The 19,737-nt window shown below is 37.5% G+C and overlaps 1 protein-coding gene across 5 annotated transcripts in view; it reads right to left on the bottom strand.

The window, feature by feature from the left end:
- LARP4B (La ribonucleoprotein 4B) overlaps positions 1 to 19,737 on the bottom strand; it is a 132,120-nt gene that overhangs the window by 70,524 nt on the left and 41,859 nt on the right. For 3 of the 5 annotated variants that reach the window (XM_037835683.1, XM_037835687.1, XM_037835684.1), the window contains one exon: positions 19,563 to 19,622. The exons of 1 other annotated variant lie outside the window; for it this stretch is intronic. In XM_037835683.1, the coding sequence (XP_037691611.1) occupies positions 19,563 to 19,622 (60 nt within the window). Of the gene's footprint in view, positions 1 to 19,562; positions 19,651 to 19,737 lie in introns of all 5 variants that reach the window. One more of the 5 variants, XM_037835686.1, reaches the window with a different exon arrangement.

The raw sequence follows: 19,737 nt of genomic DNA, 5'->3' as shown, positions 1-19,737 counted from the left end.
GCATCTTTCCTCCCGGGAGGTACTTCTATCTAATATTACTTGTCCCTCTAACATAATCACACATTCATACTCCTCTCTCAAACATGCCTTTTACTTATGGTAAAATACATCAAGATCAATAGAATAGTACACCATTCTGAGACACAATTAGTATCTCCAACAGAGAAGCCTTTCAGGGATAATCAGGCAGCCTGGATGCAAAGTATGCTGGTTAGAATAACAGGATTTTATCACCTGAGAGGTCTATAAATGGGCTTCAGTGGGCCCACAAAATTTTGGAGATGCAATTTTTCCTATGGATATAAATTTTTCTGGGGAATTTCTCAAGGGTTATGTGATCCCAAAAGGTAAGATAAAGAACTTATGTACTATAACAAACGAAATTGTTGCTAAACATCAGTAGTTATATCCTCCTCAAGAGGAAAAACATGTTCCATATGCCCTGCTGGCTCACTGCCAGAATGATTATCACTTCATCTTTAACACCCTCAAAACTCTTTTCTCCTTCAGCTATCTGTGCCGGTTTATATACATTATGCCACCCACAAAAGCCATGATCTTTAATCCAATCTTTTTGGGTGGAAACTTTTGAATGTTTCAATGGAGATGTGACACGCTCAACTGTGAACGAGAACTCTGATTAAATTATTTCCATTCTGGGTGGGTCTTAATTACATCAATGGAGTCTTATAAGAAAGCTCACAGACAGAAAGAGCTCAGAGCAGCTGAGGGAATACTTTGGAAAGAAGCTAAGAGCTGACACTGATGCACTTGGAGATGCTAGATGTTTGGAGATGCTAGCCCAGAGTTTGCTCTGGAGAAGCTAAGAGAGATGAACCCCTCTAGAGACATTTTGGAGAAAGCCATTTTGAAACCAGAACCTAGGAGCAAAGGATAAGCAGACACCAGTCATGTGCCTTCCCAGCTATAACAGAGGTTTTCCAGACGCCATCAGCCTTTCTTCAGTGAAGGTATCCTCTTGCTAATGCCTTAGTCTGGACACTTTTATGGCTGTAGAATTGTAAATTTGTAGCCAAATAAATCCCCTTCATAGAAGCCAATCCATTTCTCTTATTTTGTGTAACGGCAGCATTAGCAAACCGGAACACTACCTATCTTCTTACTTTCAAAGCCAATAGCTTAGAAGTACTATTATGGTCTATGTTAAATGTATTAATTAAAAGGAGAAAAAAAAACCAAAACACCTCCTATTACTCCACTAAACAGCAATCTGCCTCTCGTTTATTATCCCCTTGAAACTGTTCTTGCTAAGATCATGACTGATGACTTACTTATACTGATCTACCAATTTTAGTTGGCAATTCTAGTCATTCTTTCCCTCATCCAGATTCTAGAATCCCTCCATTTCTAAACCAACACACTTTTCTTGTTCTTCCTAGTTCTACTCACCCCCCTTCCAAGTTTCATTCCAGTTTTGGATATACTGATAGACCCCAGAGTTTCATCCCTGTTTCCATCTATAACAATTAATATAAATTTGATACCATAAACCTTACTATTAGTATAATGTATTTCAAAACCACTAGACCTTTATTAGGCCAATGTTACAACATTTAAAACTACTTTCCAACCAAAATAGCTGAGGGACAAACTCTAAAGAGTACTTCTTCTACAGACTTAACTCATTGCTTAACTAAGAGTTCTTCTATAGACTTAACTCATCTCATTGCTTCCTATTCCTAAGTCATATTCCCATCCTTCAAGGTCTATGTTACTAGGTTCAAGGAAAACTTTGCAATACAAATTGCATGTTGCATTAGGTGTAGTTGGTATACATAGCTGTCTTCCATGCTAATCTGTGTAAAACCTTGGCACAGAAACTGTCTCAATCATCTTTATCACAAGTGCTCGGCTTTGCTGAATGAACACTCAAATTTCATTCAATAAATAAATATTGACTGCCTACTAGATTTTAAGCACTGCACTAGCTACAAAAAGAGAACAGGATACAGAAATGGTAAATCTCTAGAGAAAGAAAGTAGATTAGTGTTTGCCTAGGGCTGTGGGTGGGAAAAGGAATTAACTGTAAAGGCATGGGGCATGATCTTAGTGGGGAATGGGAATGTCTAAAACTACCTTGTGGTGATGGCTGCACAAATCAGTGAATTTATTAAAATCTTTGAATCATACACTTAAAATGGATGACTTCTGCAGAATGCAAACTGAACCTCAATAAAGTTGTTTTTGGAACAGTGACTACAACATAGACCCTAAAGTTTACAATTTAATGAGGAAAACCTTTGTTAACAAACTCTGTGAAAGTCATTGTAAAATACTCTCTTGTTACTCTAAAAAGGAAAATCATATTCTTACAATCTAATAACTAGGCTATAATATAATAAGATTACTTTTTGGTGCTAATTGATTGGCTACTCTTGTAAATAGTTAAAAGTTTCAGTGGGGGTGAGATCTGTATAACGAATATTATTAATATTACCAAAGGATAAATTATGATCCTATGCAAAAATAGTTAACTTACTGCTTAAAATCCAAACCTGCCACTGAATTATTCATATATTTATTTTGGCATTACAATGGTGAATTTCCTCCTTACTTACAGTATTCTCTGCCTACTTACATTGCATCCAACTCTGGATCTCTTAAAGAAACTGATTCCTTAAATCAGATTGCCATATGTACTCACTCACCAATTATAAAAACAGACTACTGAGCTTCAATACTCAGTCACTAGATCAATTCAAATTTCCTGGAAACCTATAAAGTAAGAGTCATATTACTGTCTACATCCTTAGATGGACTATGAATAATGCTAGTTAGAAAAATATGCATAGCTACACTAACAGAAATAGCAGGAAAAGATAAACAATTTAAATGTCTGAAAAATTCAAATGACTAAAGAAGCACAAAAAAAAATACATGGCAAGAAAAAAGGGCTAATACATTGGAATATATAGAAGAAATCATGCTAAGTGGGAAAAAAAATGACATGACATATATATTGATCACAACGACATAAACGTGTGTATGCTCTAACAAGACTTTCTTCCTATAAGAATGCTTAAGATTATTGTACGTAAAATTTCAAAGGGCACATATGCTGTGAGTCCAAATTGTCTCTTAACGTACCTTCTAGCTCTAATATTTAATGATTCCATGAATACCCAAAGTTTATACAACCCTGCAAAGTTGTTAAATATTATATCCACATTTTCCAAAACTGAGTGTCAGGGATTTGATTTTCCCAAGTGTCACCAGGGATACTGACTACCTGGCCCAAGTCTACCAATTCACATTGTAGTATTTTTATAGGCTATTAACTCTTTCTTACAACTGTCATAGAAAGCACATGTTGGTAATTGTGGTTGTTTAGAACTGTATGTATCCCAGAAAGTTACACTCTTAAAGTGAATCCATTCCTACGGGTGTAAACCTATTGAAAGTAGGGATCTTTGGATGCGGTTACTTCAGTTAAAGTGTGGCCCAGAGTGGAGTCCTTTATAAGACAATAAAATTGAGACACAGAGAGAGAAAGCCACAGAAACAAGAAGCTGAACACCAATGAAACCAGGAAGAGAAGGAAGAGACCAGCAGACTCCACCTTGCCATGTGGCAGAGGACCAAGGATTGGCAGCAGCTGGTCTTTGGGATGAAAGCATTGCCTTGATGATGGCTTGATTTGGACACTGTGACAGCCTCAAACTGTAAGCTAATAAATTCCCACTGTTTAGCTAACACATTCCACGTTATCTGATTTAAGCAGTCTAGGAAACTAAAACAGGAGTCATACTTGCAAGCTATTATTCCAGCTGCAAATAAAACAGAATTCTAGATTAAGTTTTACAATTTTTACTACACAGGTCTTATCTAAATTGTTATCCCTGAAAGCAATTAAAAAACAAAAACCACAGAATCTAAATATTTAATTCCAAGCCCTGCAGTAAGTTTTTAAAGTAATTTGAATATTATCGAACCCTAAATCAATCATTGTGAGGAGGGGGATTTGTTCTAAAACAAATACTTCAAAGATTTCAACACTCAAGGGACTTCTAATTTATTTCCTTGTATAATTATTCTCTTAAAACACCAGCACTATTATATTTGGATGTCAAATTTGGATTACCTGAAATATTACAAAATTATGACTTAAAAATATTATAAAATTCATTAAAAATAATCAATGCAAAATTGAATACATAATTACTACAGAAATAATAGTAAAAACAACAAAGAAATATGGTAGTTTGGTGTTTTTCATTTTTAAAATTCTAAAGTACATTAACATCACAGTAAAATCATCACAATAGTCAGATGCCTAGACATCAGCGTAAAATTACAAAACATACCAAGAAACAGAAGCATATGGACAAAAGGAACACATTAAAACTTCAAAGGAGACACAGAATTTGGAACAACTAATCAAAGATGTTCAAGCAAATCTCCTAAATCAGTTCAAGGATATGAATGAAAATATGGCTAAAGAGATAAAAGGATATTAAGGGCCTTCCCAGCTCCGGGACAACTAGCTGTGCCGTCGGATACACTCCTCATCAGTCTGGGTTCCCTGGCGCGGCTCTGGGCTGTGGGTACAGCCCCAGGCAGGAGTGTTGCCAGCACGTGGGGAAGCCGGCTACAAGGGGTGCAGTTTCTTTCTTCTTTTGGCTCTCCCCTCTGTCCTTCTGGCCCCGGGACAATCAGCAGTGGGTGTGGGGAGGGCTATCTGCCACGCCAGACACCGAGGTGTTAGCTACAGCCCGCTCCTGCAGTGCTTCACTGCGCGGTTCTCACTGCCTTATCTGCAGCCGCTCCCGGTTTTCCTCATTTTATTTTTTTTAAAAAGAACTAGTCCGAGGCGGGGCAAGATGGCAGACTGGTGAGCTGTATGTTTTAGTTACTCCTCCAGGAAAGTAGGTAAAAAGCCAGAACTGCGTGGACTGGACACCACAGAGCAATCTGTCTTTGGGCATACTTCATACAACACCCATGAAAACGTGGAACTGCTGAGATCAGCGAAATCTGTAAGTTTTTGCGGCCAGGGGACCCGCGCCCCTCCCTGCCAGGCTCAGTCCCGGGGGAGGAGGGGCTGTCAGCTCCAGGAAGGAGAAGGGAGAATTGCAGTGGCTGCTCTTATCGGAAACTCATTCTACTGATTCAAACTCCAACCATAGATAGACTGAGACCAGACACCAGAGACTCTGAGAGCAGCCAGCCCAGCAGAGAGGAGACAGGCATAGAAAAAAAACAACACGAAAAACTCCAAAATAAAAGCACAGGATTTTTGGAGTTCTGGTGAACACAGAAAGGGGAAGGGCGGAGATCAGGCCTTGAGGCGCATATGCAAATCCCGAAACAAGGCTGATCTCTCTGCCCTGTGCACCTTTCCTTAATGGCCCTGGTTGCTTTGTCTATTAGCATTTCAATAACCCATTAGATCTCTGAGGAGGGCCGTTTTTTGTTTTTTTTTTTAAATCCTTTTTGCTTTTTCTAAAACAATTACTCTAAGAAGCTCAATACAGAAAGCTTCAAAGAATTGAAATTTGGGCACGTCAAGTCAAGAGCAGAACTAAGAGAGCTCTGAGACAAAAGGCAATAATCCAGTGGCTGAGAAAATTCACTAAACAACACAACTTCCCAAGAAAAGGGGGGTGTCCGCTCACAGCCACCATCCTGGTGGACAGGAAACACTCCTGCCCATCACCAGCCCCATAGCCCAGAGCTGCCCCAGACAACCCAGTGTGACGGAAGTGCTTCAAATAACAGGCACACACCACAAAACTGGGCGTGGACATTAGGCTTCCCTGCAACCTCAGCTGAATGTCCCAGAGCTGGGAAGGGGGAGCAGTGTGAATTAACAGAGCCCCATTCAGCCATCATTTGAGCAGACTGGGAGCCTCCCAACACAGCCCAGCAGCCCAGAACTGCCCTGGGGGGACGGCACTCACCTGTGACATAGCACAGTCATCCCTCAACAGAGGACCCGGGGTGCACAGCCTGGAAGAGGGGCCCACTTGCAAGTCTCAGGAGCCATACGCCAATACCAAAGACTTGTGGGTCAGTGGCAGAGACAAACTGTGGCAGGACTGAACTGAAGGATTAGACTATTGCAGTAGCTTTAAAACTCTAGGATCATCAGGGAGATTTGATTGTTAGGGCCACCCCCCCTCCCCGACTGCCCAGAAACACGCCCCACATACAGGGCAGGCAACACCAACTACACACGCAAGCTTGGTACACCAATTGGGCCCCACAAGACTCACTCCCCCACTCACCAAAAAGGCTAAGCAGGGGAGATCTGGCTTGTGGAGAACAGGTGGCTCGTGGACGCCACCTGCTGGTTAGTTAGAGAAAGTCTACTCCACGAAGCTGTAGATCTGATAAATTAGAGATAAGGACTTCAACTAGTCTACAAACCCTAAAAGAACCCTATCAAGTTCAGCAAATGCCACGAGGCCAAAAACAACAGAAAATTATAAAGCATATGAAAAAACCAGACGATATGGATAACCCAAGCCCAAGCACCCAAATCAAAAGACCAGAAGAGACACACCTAGAGCAGCTACTCAAAGAACTAAAGATGAACAATGAGACCCTAGTACGGGATATGAAGGAAATCAAGAAGACCCTAGAAGAGCATAAAGAAGACATTGCAAGACTAAATAAAAAAATGGATGATCTTATGGAAATTAAAGAAACTATTGACCAAATTAAAAAGATTCTGGACACTCATAGTACAAGACTAGAGGAAGTTGAACAACGAATCAGTGACCTGGAAGATGACAGAATGGAAAATGAAAGCATAAAAGAAAGAATGGGGAAAAAAATTGAAAAACTCGAAATGGACCTCAGGGATATGATAGATAATATGAAACGTCCGAATATAAGACTCATTGGTGTCCCAGAAGGGGAAGAAAAGGGTAAAGGTCTAGGAAGAGTATTCAAAGAAATTGTTGGGGAAAACTTCCCAAATCTTCTAAACAACATAAATACACAAATCATAAATGCTCAGCGAACTCCAAATAGAATAAATCCAAAAAAACCCACTCCGAGACATATACTGATCACACTGTCAAACATAGAAGAGAAGGAGCAAGTTCTGAAAGCAGCAAGAGAAAAGCAATTCACCACATACAAAGGAAACAGCATAAGACTAAGTAGTGACTACTCAGCAGCCACCATGGAGGCGAGAAGGCAGTGGCACGATATATTTAAAATTCTGAGTGAGAGGAATTTCCAGCCAAGAATACTTTATCCAGCAAAGCTCTCCTTCAAATTTGAGGGAGAGCTTAAATTTTTCACAGACAAAGAAATGCTGAGAGAATTTGCTAACAAGAGACCTGCCCTACTGGAGATACTAAAGGGAGCCCTACAGACAGAGAAACAAAGACAGGACAGAGAGACTTGGAGAAAGGTTCAGTACTAAAGAGATTCGGTATGGGTACAATAAAGGATATTAATAGAGAGAGGGAAAAATATGGCAAACATAATCCAAAGGATAAGATGGCCGATTCAAGAAATGCCTTCACGGTTTTAACGTTGAATGTAAATGGATTAAACTCCCCAATTAAAAGATATAGATTCGCAGAATGGATCAAAAAAAATGAACTATCAATATGTTGCATACAAGAGACTCATCTTAGACACAGGGACACAAAGAAACTGAAAGTGAAAGGATGGAAAAAAATATTTCATGCAAGCCACAGCCAAAAGAAAGCAGGTGTAGCAATATTAATCTCAGATAAAATAGACTTCAAATGCAGGGATGTTTTGAGAGACAAAGAAGGCCACTACATACTAATAAAAGGGGCAATTCAGCAAGAAGAAATAACAATCGTAAATGTCTATGCACCCAATCAAGGTGCCACAAAATACATGAGAGAAACATTGGCAAAACTAAAGGAAGCAATTGATGTTTCCACAATAATTGTGGGAGACTTCAACACATCACTCTCTCCTATAGATAGATCAACCAGACAGAACACCAATAAGGAAATTGAAAACCTAAACAATCTGATAAATGAATTAGATTTAACAGACATCTACAGGACATTACATCCCAAATCACCAGGATACACATACTTTTCTAGTGCTCACGGAACTTTCTCCAGAATAGATCATATGCTGGGACATAAAACAAGCCTCAATAAATTTAAAAAGATTGAAATTATTCAAAGCACATTCTCTGACCACAATGGAATACAATTAGAAGTCAATAACCATCAGAGACTTAGAAAATTCACAAATACCTGGAGGTTAAACAACACACTCCTAAACAATCAGTGGGTTAAAGAAGAAATAGAAAGAGAAATTGCTAAATATATAGAGACGAATGAAAATGAGAACACAACATACCAAAACCTATGGGATGCAGCAAAAGCAGTGCTAAGGGGGAAATTTATAGCACTAAACGCATATATTAAAAAGGAAGAAAGAGCCAAAATCAAAGAACTAATGGATCAACTGAAGAAGCTAGAAAATGAACAGCAAACCAATCCTAAACCAAGTACAAGAAAAGAAATAACAAGGATTAAAGCAGAAATAAATGACATAAAGAACAAAAAAACAATAGAAAGGATAAATATTACCAACAGTTGGTTCTTTGAGAAGATCAACAAGATTGACAAGCCCCTAGCTAGACTGACAAAATCAAAGAGAGAAGACCCATATAAACAAAATAATGAATGAAAAAGGTGACATAACTGCAGATCCTGAAGAAATTAAAAAAATTATAAGAGGATATTATGAACAACTGTATGGCAACAAACTGGATAATGTAGAAGAAATGGACAATTTCCTGGAAACATATGAACAACCTAGACTGACCAGAGAAGAAATAGAAGACCTCAACCAACCCATCACAAGCAAAGAGATCCAATCAGTCATCAAAAATCTTCCCACAAATAAATGCCCAGGGCCAGATGGCTTCACAGGGGAATTCTACCAAACTTTCCAGAAAGAACTGACACCAATCTTACTCAAACTCTTTCAAAACATTGAAAAAAATGGAACACTACCTAACTCATTTTATGAAGCTAACATCAATCTAATACCAAAACCAGGCAAAGATGCTACAAAAACGGAAAACTACCGGCCAATCTCCCTAATGAATATAGATGCAAAAATCCTCAACAAAATACTTGCAAATCGAATCCAAAGACACATTAAAAAAATCATACACCATGACCAAGTGGGGTTCATTCCAGGCATGCAAGGATGGTTCAACATAAGAAAAACAATCAATGTATTACAACACATTAAAAACTCGAAAGGGAAAAATCAATTGATCATCTCAATAGATGCTGAAAAAGCATTTGACAAAATCCAACATCCCTTTTTGATAAAAACACTTCAAAAGGTAGGAATTGAAGGAAACTTCCTCAACATAATAAAGAGCATATATGAAAAACCCACAGCCAGCATAGTACTCAATGGTGAGAGACTGAAAGCCTTCCCTCTAAGATCAGGAACAAGACAAGGATGCCCGCTGTCACCACTGTTATTCAACATTGTGCTGGAAGTGCTAGCCAGGGCAATCCGGCAAGACAAAGAAATAAAAGGCATCCAAATTGGAAAAGAAGAAGTAAAACTGTCATTGTTTGCAGATGATATGATCTTATATCTAGAAAACCCTGAGAAATCAACGATACACCTACTAGAGCTAATAAACAAATTTAGCAAAGTAGCGGGATACAAGATTAATGCACATAAGTCAGTAATGTTTCTATATGCTAGAAATGAACAAACTGAAGAGACACTCAAGAAAAAGATACCATTTTCAATAGCAACTAAAAAAATCAAGTACCTAGGAATAAACTTAACCAAAGATGTAAAAGACCTATACAAAGAAAACTACATAACTCTACTAAAAGAAATAGAAGGGGACCTTAAAAGATGGAAAAATATTCCATGTTCATGGATAGGAAGGCTAAATGTCATTAAGATGTCAATTCTACCCAAACTCATCTACAGATTCAATGCAATCCCAATCAAAATTCCAACAACCTACTTTGCAGACTTGGAAAAGCTAGTTATCAAATTTATTTGGAAAGGGAAGATGCCTCGAATTGCTAAAGACACTCTAAAAAAGAAAAACGAAGTGGGAGGACTTACACTCCCTGACTTTGAAGCCTATTATAAAGCCACAGTTGCCAAAACAGCATGGTACTGGCACAAAGACAGACATATAGATCAATGGAATCGAATTGAGAATTCAGAGATAGACCCTCAGATCTATGGCCGACTGATCTTTGATAAGGCCCCCAAAGTCACCGAACTGAGCCATAATGGTCTTTTCAACAAATGGGGCTGGGAGAGTTGGATATCCATATCCAAAAGAATGAAAGAGGACCCCTACCTCACCCCCTACACAAAAATTAACTCAAAATGGACCAAAGATCTCAATATAAAAGAAAGTACCATAAAACTCCTAGAAGATAATGTAGGAAAACATCTTCAAGACCTTGTATTAGGAGGCCACTTCCTAGACTTTACACCGAAAGCACAAGCAACAAAAGAGAAAATAGATAAATGGGAACTCCTCAAGCTTAGAAGTTTCTGCACCTCAAAGGAATTTCTCAAAAAGGTAAAGAGGCAGCCAACTCAATGGGAAAAAATTTTTGGAAACCATGTATCTGACAAAAGACTGGTATCTTGCATATACAAAGAAATCCTACAACTCAATGACAATAGTACAGACAGCCCAATTATAAAATGGGCAAAAGATATGAAAAGACAGTTCTCTGAAGAGGAAATACAAATGGCCAAGAAACACATGAAAAAATGTTCAGCTTCACTAGCTATTAGAGAGATGCAAATTAAGACCACAATGAGATACCATCTAACACCGGTTAGAATGGCTGCCATTAAACAAACAGGAAACTACAAATGCTGGAGGGGATGTGGAGAAATTGGAACTCTTATTCATTGTTGGTGGGACTGTATAATGGTTCAGCCACTCTGGAAGTCAGTCTGGCAGTTCCTTAGAAAACTAGATATAGAGCTACCATTCGATCCAGCGATTGCACTTCTCGGTAAATACCCAGAAGATCGGAAAGCAGTGACACGAACAGATATCTGCACGCCAATGTTCATAGCAGCATTATTCACAATTGCCAAGAGATGGAAACAACCCAAATGTCCTTCAACAGATGAGTGGATAAATAAAATGTGGTATATACACACGATGGAATACTACGCGGCAGTAAGAAGGAACGATCTGGTGAAACATATGACAACATGGATGAACCTTGAAGACATAATGCTGAGCGAAATAAGCCAGGCACAAAAAGAGAAATATTATATGCTACCACTAATGTGAACTTTGAAAAATGTAAAACAAATGGTTTATAATGTAGAATGTAGGGGAACTAGCAGTAGAGAGCAATTAAGGAAGGGGGAACAATAATCCAAGAAGAACAGATAAGCTATTTAACGTTCTGGGGATGCCCAGAAATGACTATGGTCTGTTAATTTCTGATGGATGTAGTAGGAAGAAGTTCACAGAAATGTTGCTTTATTATGTAACTTTCTTGGGGTAAAGTAGGAACATGTTGGAAGTTAAGCAGTTATCTTAGGTTAATTGTCTTTTTCTTACTCCCTTGCTATGGTCTCTTTGAAATGTTCTTTTATTGTATGTTTGTTTTCTTTTTAACTTTTTTTTTTCATACAGTTGACTTGAAAAAAGAAGGGAAAGTTAAAAAAAAAAAAAAAGAAAAAGAAAAAAGACAAACAAGGAAAAAAAAAAAAAAAGATGTAGTGCCCCCTTGAGGAGCCTGTGGAGAATGCAGGGGTATTCGCCTACCCCACCTCCATGGTTGCTAACATGACCACAGACATAGGGGACTGGTGGTTTGATGGGTTGAGCCCTCTACCATAAGTTTTACCCTTGGGAAGACGGTTGCTGCAAAGGAGAGGCTAGGCCTCCCTGTATTTGTGCCTAAGAGTCTCCTCCTGAATGCCTCTTTGTTGCTCAGATGTGGCCCTCTCTCTCTGGCTAAGCCAACTTGAAAGGTGAAATCACTGCCCTCCCCCCTACGTGGGATCAGACACCCAGGGAAGTGAATCTCGCTGGCAACGTGGAATATGACTCCCGGGGAGGAATGTAGACCCGGCATCGTGGGATGGAGAACATCTTCTTGACCAAAAGGGGGATGTGAAAGGAAATGAAATAAGCTTCAGTGGCAGAGAGACTCCAAAACGAGCCGAGAGATCACTCTGGTGGGCACTCTTACGCACACTTTAGACAACCTTTTTTAGGTTCTAAAGAATTGGGGTAGCTGGTGGTGGATACCTGAAACTATTAAACTACAACCCAGAACCCATGAATCTCGAAGACAGTTGTATAAAAATGTAGCTTATGAGGGGTGACAGTGGGATTGGGAATGCCATAAGGACCAAACTCCACTTTGTCTAGTTTATGGATGGATGTGTAGAAAAGTAGGGGAAGCAAACAAACAGACAAAGGTACCTAGTGTTCTTTTTTACTTCAATTGCTCTTTTTCACTCTAATTATTATTCTTGTTATTTTTGTGTGTGTGCTAATGAAGCTGTCAGGGATTGATTTAGGTGATGAATGTACAACTATGTAACGGTACTGTAAACAATCGAAAGTACAATTTGTTTTGTATGACTGCGTGGTATGTGAATATATCTCAATAAAATGATGATAAAAAAAAAAAAAAAAGGATATTAAGATGACACTGGATAAAATAAAGAAGAATTTGAAAGCATGAATAGAAAAATAACAGAACTTATGGGACTCAAAGGCACACTTGAAGAGATTAAAAATACACAAGAGGCATACAACAGCAGATCTGAACAGGCAAAACAAAGAGTCAGCAAATTAGACGACAGGACAATCAAAATTTCACAGAAGGACAGTGAAAAAAATGGAAAATATTGAGCAGGGTCTCAGGAAATTGAACGACAGCATGAAGCAAACAAACATGTGTAACTGGTGAACCAGAAGAAGAGAGGGGAAAGGGGATATAAAGAACATTTGAAGAAATAATGCCAAAAAATTCCCGACTCATATGAAAGACGTAAATATACATGTCCAAGAAGTATGACGTACTCCAAATAGAATAAATCCTAATAGACCTACACTGAGACACATACAAATCAGAATGTCCAATGCCAAAGAAAAAACCCTGAAAGCAGCAGGAGAAAAGTGATTCATCACATACAAGGAACCAGTAATAAGAATGAGTGCTGATTTCTCATCAGAAACCATGGAGGAGAGAAGGCGGTGGAATGATAAATTTAAGGTACTGAAAAGGAAAATCTGCTGGCCAAGAATGCTTTACCTGGCAAAAATGTTCATCAAAAATGAGGGAGAGTTTAAAATATTCACAGATAAACAGTAACACAGAGTTCTTCAACAGGAGACCAGCTCTACAAGAAATATAAATGGAGTTCTACAGGCTAAAAGGAAAAGACAGGAAAGAGAGACTTGGAGGAAAGTGTAGAAACGAACATTATCAGTAAGGGTAACCAAAAGGGTAAAAAGAGAAACAAAAATAAGATATGACAAATAAAAACCAAAGGATAAAACAGTTGAAGTCCCTACATAGGACATGACTCCCAGGAGTATAAATCTACCTGGCAATGCAGGACATAACTACCGGGGATGAGCCTGGACACGGCATTGTGGGATTGAGAAAATCTTCTCGACCAAAAGGGGGAAGCAAAATGAAACAAAGTTTCAGTGGCTGAGAGACTTCAAATGGAGTTGAGAGGTCACTCCGGAAGGTATTCTTATGCGCTATATAGATACCCCTTTTTGTCCTCAGTGTACTGGAATAGCTAGAAGGAAATACCTAAAACCGTCGAACTGCAACCCAGTAACCTTGATTCTTTAAGAAAACTGTATAACTATGTAGCTTACACAGTGTGACTTTGTGATTGAGATAACCTTGTGGCTCACACTCCCTTTATCCAATGTATAGACAGATGAGTAGAAAAATGGGGACAAAAATTAAATGAAAAATAGAGTGAGATGGAATAATGGAATGTTTTGGGTGTTCTTTCATATTTTTATTTTTATCTTTTTTTTGGAACAATGAAAATGTCTAGAAATTACTATGGTGATGAATGTACAACTATATTATGGTACTGTGAACAACTGATTTTACACTTTGGCTGACTGTATGGTATGTGAATATATCTCAATAAAATGGAATTTAAAAAATCACTTAAGTACTGTCTTTGCAGTAATAACAATGAATGTTAATGGATTAAATTCTCCAATCAAAAGTCACAGACTAGCAAAATGGATTAAAAAGTATGATCCATCTATATGCTATCCATAAGAGATTCACCTTAAACCCAAGGATACAGACAGTTTGAAGTGAAAGATTGAACAAAGATACATTACACCAACAGTATCCAAAAAAAATAACCAACCAAACAAAAAAAAAACTGGGGTATTTAACTCACACAGTTGATTCAAATATCATAATTACACGAAACTTTTAATAGGAAGTGAGACTAGTAGGTTTGTATGAGCTAGTGTGAAATAGCGACACATCCCAAAGTAATCTGGATAGAGAATAAAAATATATATGCAGGGCCTCCCTGAGGAGCTGGGGGAAAATGCAAAGGTGTTGGAATTCCTCACCTGGATTGTTGCTGATGTTCTCATAAACATTGAGGACTGGTGGTTTGATGTGATGGGCCCTCTATCTTGGGACTTGCCCTTATGAAGCTCGTCATTGCAAAGGAGAAGCTAAACCTGCTTATAATTGTGCCTGAGTCTCCCCCTGAGTATCTTTGTTGCTCAGATGGGGCCCTCTCTCTCTACCTAAGCCAACTCAGCAGGTGAACTTATTGCCCCACCGCACCATGGAATCTGACTCCATACTGACTCCCAGGGATGAATTTGAACCTGGCATCGTGGGATTGAGGATATCTTCTTGACCAAAAGGGGGTTGCAAAATGAAAAGAAATAAAATATCAGTGGCTGAGAGACTCCAAATAGAGTCGAGAGGTCACTCTGGTGGGCATTCTTATGCACTATATAGACAATCCTTTTTAGGTTTTAATGCACTGGAATAGCTAGAAGTAAATACCTGAAACTTTCAAACTGCAATCCAGTAGCCCTGACTCTTGAAGATGATTGTATAGCTTACAAGAGGTGACAGTGTGATTGTGATAGCCTTATGGATCACACTCCCTTTATCCAGTGTATGGATGGATGAGTAGAAAAATGGGGACAAAAAACTAAATCAAAAATAGGGTGAGAGGAGGGTGTTCTGGGTGTTCTACTTTACTTTTATTTTTTATTCTTATTTTCACTTTTTCTGGTACAAGGAAAATGTTCAAAGAATGGAATGGAGTGATGAATGCAAAACTGTATGATGGTACTATGAACAACTGATGGTACACTTTGGATGACTGTATGGTATGTGAATATATTGCAATAAAATTGAATTAAAACAAAACTGGGGTAGCTGTACTAATATTGGACAAAATAGACTTTAAATGCAAAACTGTTATAAAAGAAAAAAGGACACTATATAATAATAAAAGGGGCAATCCACCAAAAAGAAATAATCATAAATATTTATGCACCTAGCCCGGGTGCCCCAAAATACATAAGGCAAACACTGGCAACAATGAATGGGGAAACAGACATCTCTACAATAGTTGAGACTTCAATATACCCCTCTCATCAACAGAACAAATAGATAGAGAATCAATAAGGAAACAGAGAACTTGAACAATATAATAAATGAACTAGACCTAACAGACATATATGGTACATTGCACTCTGAAACAACAGGATATACATTCTTCTCAAGTGCTCATGGATCATTCTCCAGGATAGACCATATGTTGGGTCACAAAACAGGTGTCAATAAATTTAAAAAGATTGAGATTACACAAAGCACTTTCTCAGACCATATGGAATGAAGCTGGGAATCAACAACAGGAAGAGGACATTCTTAGGCGCTACACAGAGATCCCTTTTTAGTTTTTAGTGTATTGGAATAGCTAGAAGGAAAAACCTGAAATTGTCAAAGTGCAACCCAGTAGCTTTGATTCTTGAAGACGATTGCATAACTATGTAGCTTACATGGTGTGACTGTGTGCTTGTGAAAACCTTGTGGCTCACACTCCCTTTATCCATTGTATGGACAGATGAGTAGAAAAATGGGGACAAAAACTAAATGAAAAATAGGGTGGGATGGGGGGGGATGGAATGCTTCAGGTGTTCTTTTTTACTTTTATTTTTATTATTTTTGGAGTAAGGAGAAGGTTCAAAAATTTATTGGGGTGATGAATGCACAACTATATGATGGTGCTGTGACCAGCTGATTTTACACCATGGATGAACGCATGGTATATGAATATATCTCAATAAAACTGAATTAAAAAGAAGAAAGACATGCAAAATACACAAATAATGGAGGTTAAACAGCACACTTTTAAACAATCAGTGGGTCAAAGAAAAAATTGCAAGAGAAATCACTAAATATCTTGAGACAAATGAAAATGGAACACAACGTATCAAACCTTATGGGATGCAGTGAAGGCAGTGCTGAGGGGGAAATTTATAGCCCTAAATGCCAACATTAAAAAAGAAGACAGAGCTAAAATCAAAGACCTAACTGCACAACTGGAGGAACTAGAAAAAGAAGAGTCTCATCTATTAAAAAAAAAAAAAAAAAAAAAAAAGACTGAACAATCCCAAGGCAAGCCGAAGTAAAGAAATAACAAAGATTAAGCAGCAAGAGACGAAATTAAGAACAAAAACCAACAGAAAGAATTAACAAAAACAAAAGCCGACTCTTCAGAGGACCAATAAAACGGACAAACCCTTAGGTTTACTGACAAAAAAAGGAGAGATGTAAATAAATAAAATCAGAAATGAGAGGGGGGACATTACCACTGACACCACAGAAATAAAAAGGATATTATGAACAATTGTACACCAACAGATTAGACAACTTAGAAAAAATGGATAAATTTCTAGAAACACGTGAACAACCTACACTAACTCTAGAAAAAATAGAAGACCTCAACAGACCGATTACAAGTAAAGAGATTGAATCAATCATCATAAACCTCCCAATAAAGGAAAACCCAGGAGCAGATGGCCACACAGGTGAATTCCATAAATTATTCCAAGAAGAATTAATGTTAATCCCAAAGTCAGATAAAGATACTACAAGAAAAGAAAATTACAGACCAATTTCTCTAATGAATATAGATGCAAAAATCCTCAACAAATAGAATCCAACAGCACATTAAAAGAATTATACACCATAATCAAGTAGGCTTTATGCAAGGTATGCAAGGTATGCAAGGGTGGTTCAATTAACACAATACAGAATGTTAACAAATCAATGGGGAAAAACCACATGATCATCTCAATTGTTTCAGAAAAGGCATTTGACAAAATCAAGCATCCTTTCCAGATAAAAAAAGTTTAAAAGACAGGAGTAAAAGGAAACTTCCTTAACATGATAAGGGCATATGTGAAAAACCCACAGCTAACATCATACGCAATGGTGAAAGACTGAAAACTTTCCCTCTAAAATCTAAACAGGACTAGGATGCCCATCGTCACCACTGTTACTCAACATTATGTTATAAGTTCTAGCTAGAGAAATTAGGCAAGAGAAACAAATAAAAGACATCCAAATTAGAAAGAAAGAAGTAGAAGTTTCATTAATTGCAGATAACATGATCTTAAATATACAAAAAGTCAACAAACCTACAACAAAGCTACTAGAGCTAATAAATGAGTTGAGGAAAGTAGAAGGATATAAGATCAACACATGAAAATCATTTGTGTTTCTATACGGTAATAATGAGCAATCTGAGGAGGAAATCAAGAAAAAAATTAAAAAAATCAACTAAGATAATAAAATATTGAGGAATAAATTTAACCAAGTATATAAATGCCTACTAAAATGGCCACTATTAAAAAAAACAAACAAATACAGAAAACTACAAATATTGGAGAGGATGTGAAGAAACAGGAACACTCATTCACTGCTGGTGAGTATATAAACTGTTGCAGCCAATGTGGAAAGCAGTTTGGCAGTTCCTTAGGAAGCTAAGTATAGAACTGGCATATGATCTGGTAACCCCGCTGCTAGGTATATACCCAGTGGAAATGAACAGCCATTTGCAAACTGATGTTCATAGCAGCATTATTCACAACTGCCAAAAGAAGGATGCAACCCAAGTGTCCATCAACCGATGAATGGATAAACAAAATATAGTATATAAATATGATGGAATATTATTCAGCTGTAAAAAAGGATTGAAGTCCTGTAGTATGCGACAACATGGATGAACCTTGAGGACATTATGTTGAATTAAATAAGCCAGATACAAAAGGACAATTAGCATGATCTCATTGATATGAACTAATTATAATAAGCAAACTCATAAAGTCAGAACCTAGAATATAGTTTATCAGGGGATATAGAATGGAGGTAAAGACAGGGGAGCAGATGCTTACTTTGTGCAGAATTTCTATTTAGGTTGAATGTAAATGTTTCTAAATGGACAGAGGTGATACTAGCAACATGACTGAAAGTGCAATTAACAGCACTGAATTATGTTGGTAAATGATTGAAAGGGGAAGTTTTGGGTCATGTATGTTACTAGAAGGAATGTTAGAAGATAAAACATGAGACTGTAAGAGTAGATGATAGATTGTAGTTATAGTACAAATATAAGGATGTTCTTTCATGAATTACAACAAATACATGACACTATTACAAGGGGTTAATGAGGTGGTAAAGGGAAAAAATAAATCTAATGTATACTATGGAATACAGTTACCAGCAACATTTTAAAATTCTTTCAGCATTGAAACAAAGGTACCACACAAACAAAGTGTCAATAATAAGGGGATATATGGGAACATTATTTTTTTTCATGACTTTTCTGTAAACTTCAACTTCTCTAATTAAAAAAAAATAATAATAATAACAACCTTTTTTTAAAAAGAAGATTAACAGCACCAACTGCTTAAAATTTCTTGGGGGAAAAGGTAAGGTTTACTAGAACTTCAGAATTTTTAAGATTATTTAGAAAATTACAAGGCTGCATTGGAGTAACTCTAAATGCACTTAACCTATGCATATGCATTCAGATGGTGAAAAGGAAGATCTAAAACCAATCATCTCTCTTTCCTTATTCTTTCATTAACCACAGCTATACTGTGAAACCAACTGTCTCAGTAAAAGCTTAATATTTAACTTGGGTGCTTTAAAGAACACAGGATATCATAATGGAAGCCTCATAAATATATAATAGATTATCAGTGAACCATTAAAATTGGTATGATAAATATTAGTTATTAAATTAAAACATTTGGTACACTGACTGACATTGGTAATAGATGCATAAGACGTGTACACTCATGGAGGCCACAACATACATACAGTATTAACATGTACTGCCCCCATGTGGTGAGATGAGGAATGGATCCCCTCCTCCCTTTTGGGGGAAATATCTACAGTTCTAATTGTTTACAATAAACATTTGTTATAAGGAAATATCTGTGAGCTCAGGCATGCTGGATGTGATTAAACAATCTATGACCAATCTCAGAACTGAATTACCTGACTTAAAGCTGGGATGGAATTTGTCTCAGAAGAGTTCTGAGATATAGGACCATTCATCTGTAAAATGGAAACATCAAAACCATCACTACAATATAAAGAAAACATAATTTCAAATCACATAAGTTAAGGAAAACGAAACCCACTAAGAAAAGTGTATTTTTATAAAGAAATC

This window comes from Choloepus didactylus, chromosome 5 (assembly GCF_015220235.1).
Source record: "Choloepus didactylus isolate mChoDid1 chromosome 5, mChoDid1.pri, whole genome shotgun sequence".
In the NCBI taxonomy this organism is placed as follows: Eukaryota; Metazoa; Chordata; class Mammalia; order Pilosa; family Megalonychidae; genus Choloepus; species Choloepus didactylus.
Note: the sequence above shows the minus strand (reverse complement) of the source record. Positions and strands in the feature narration are given on the sequence as shown.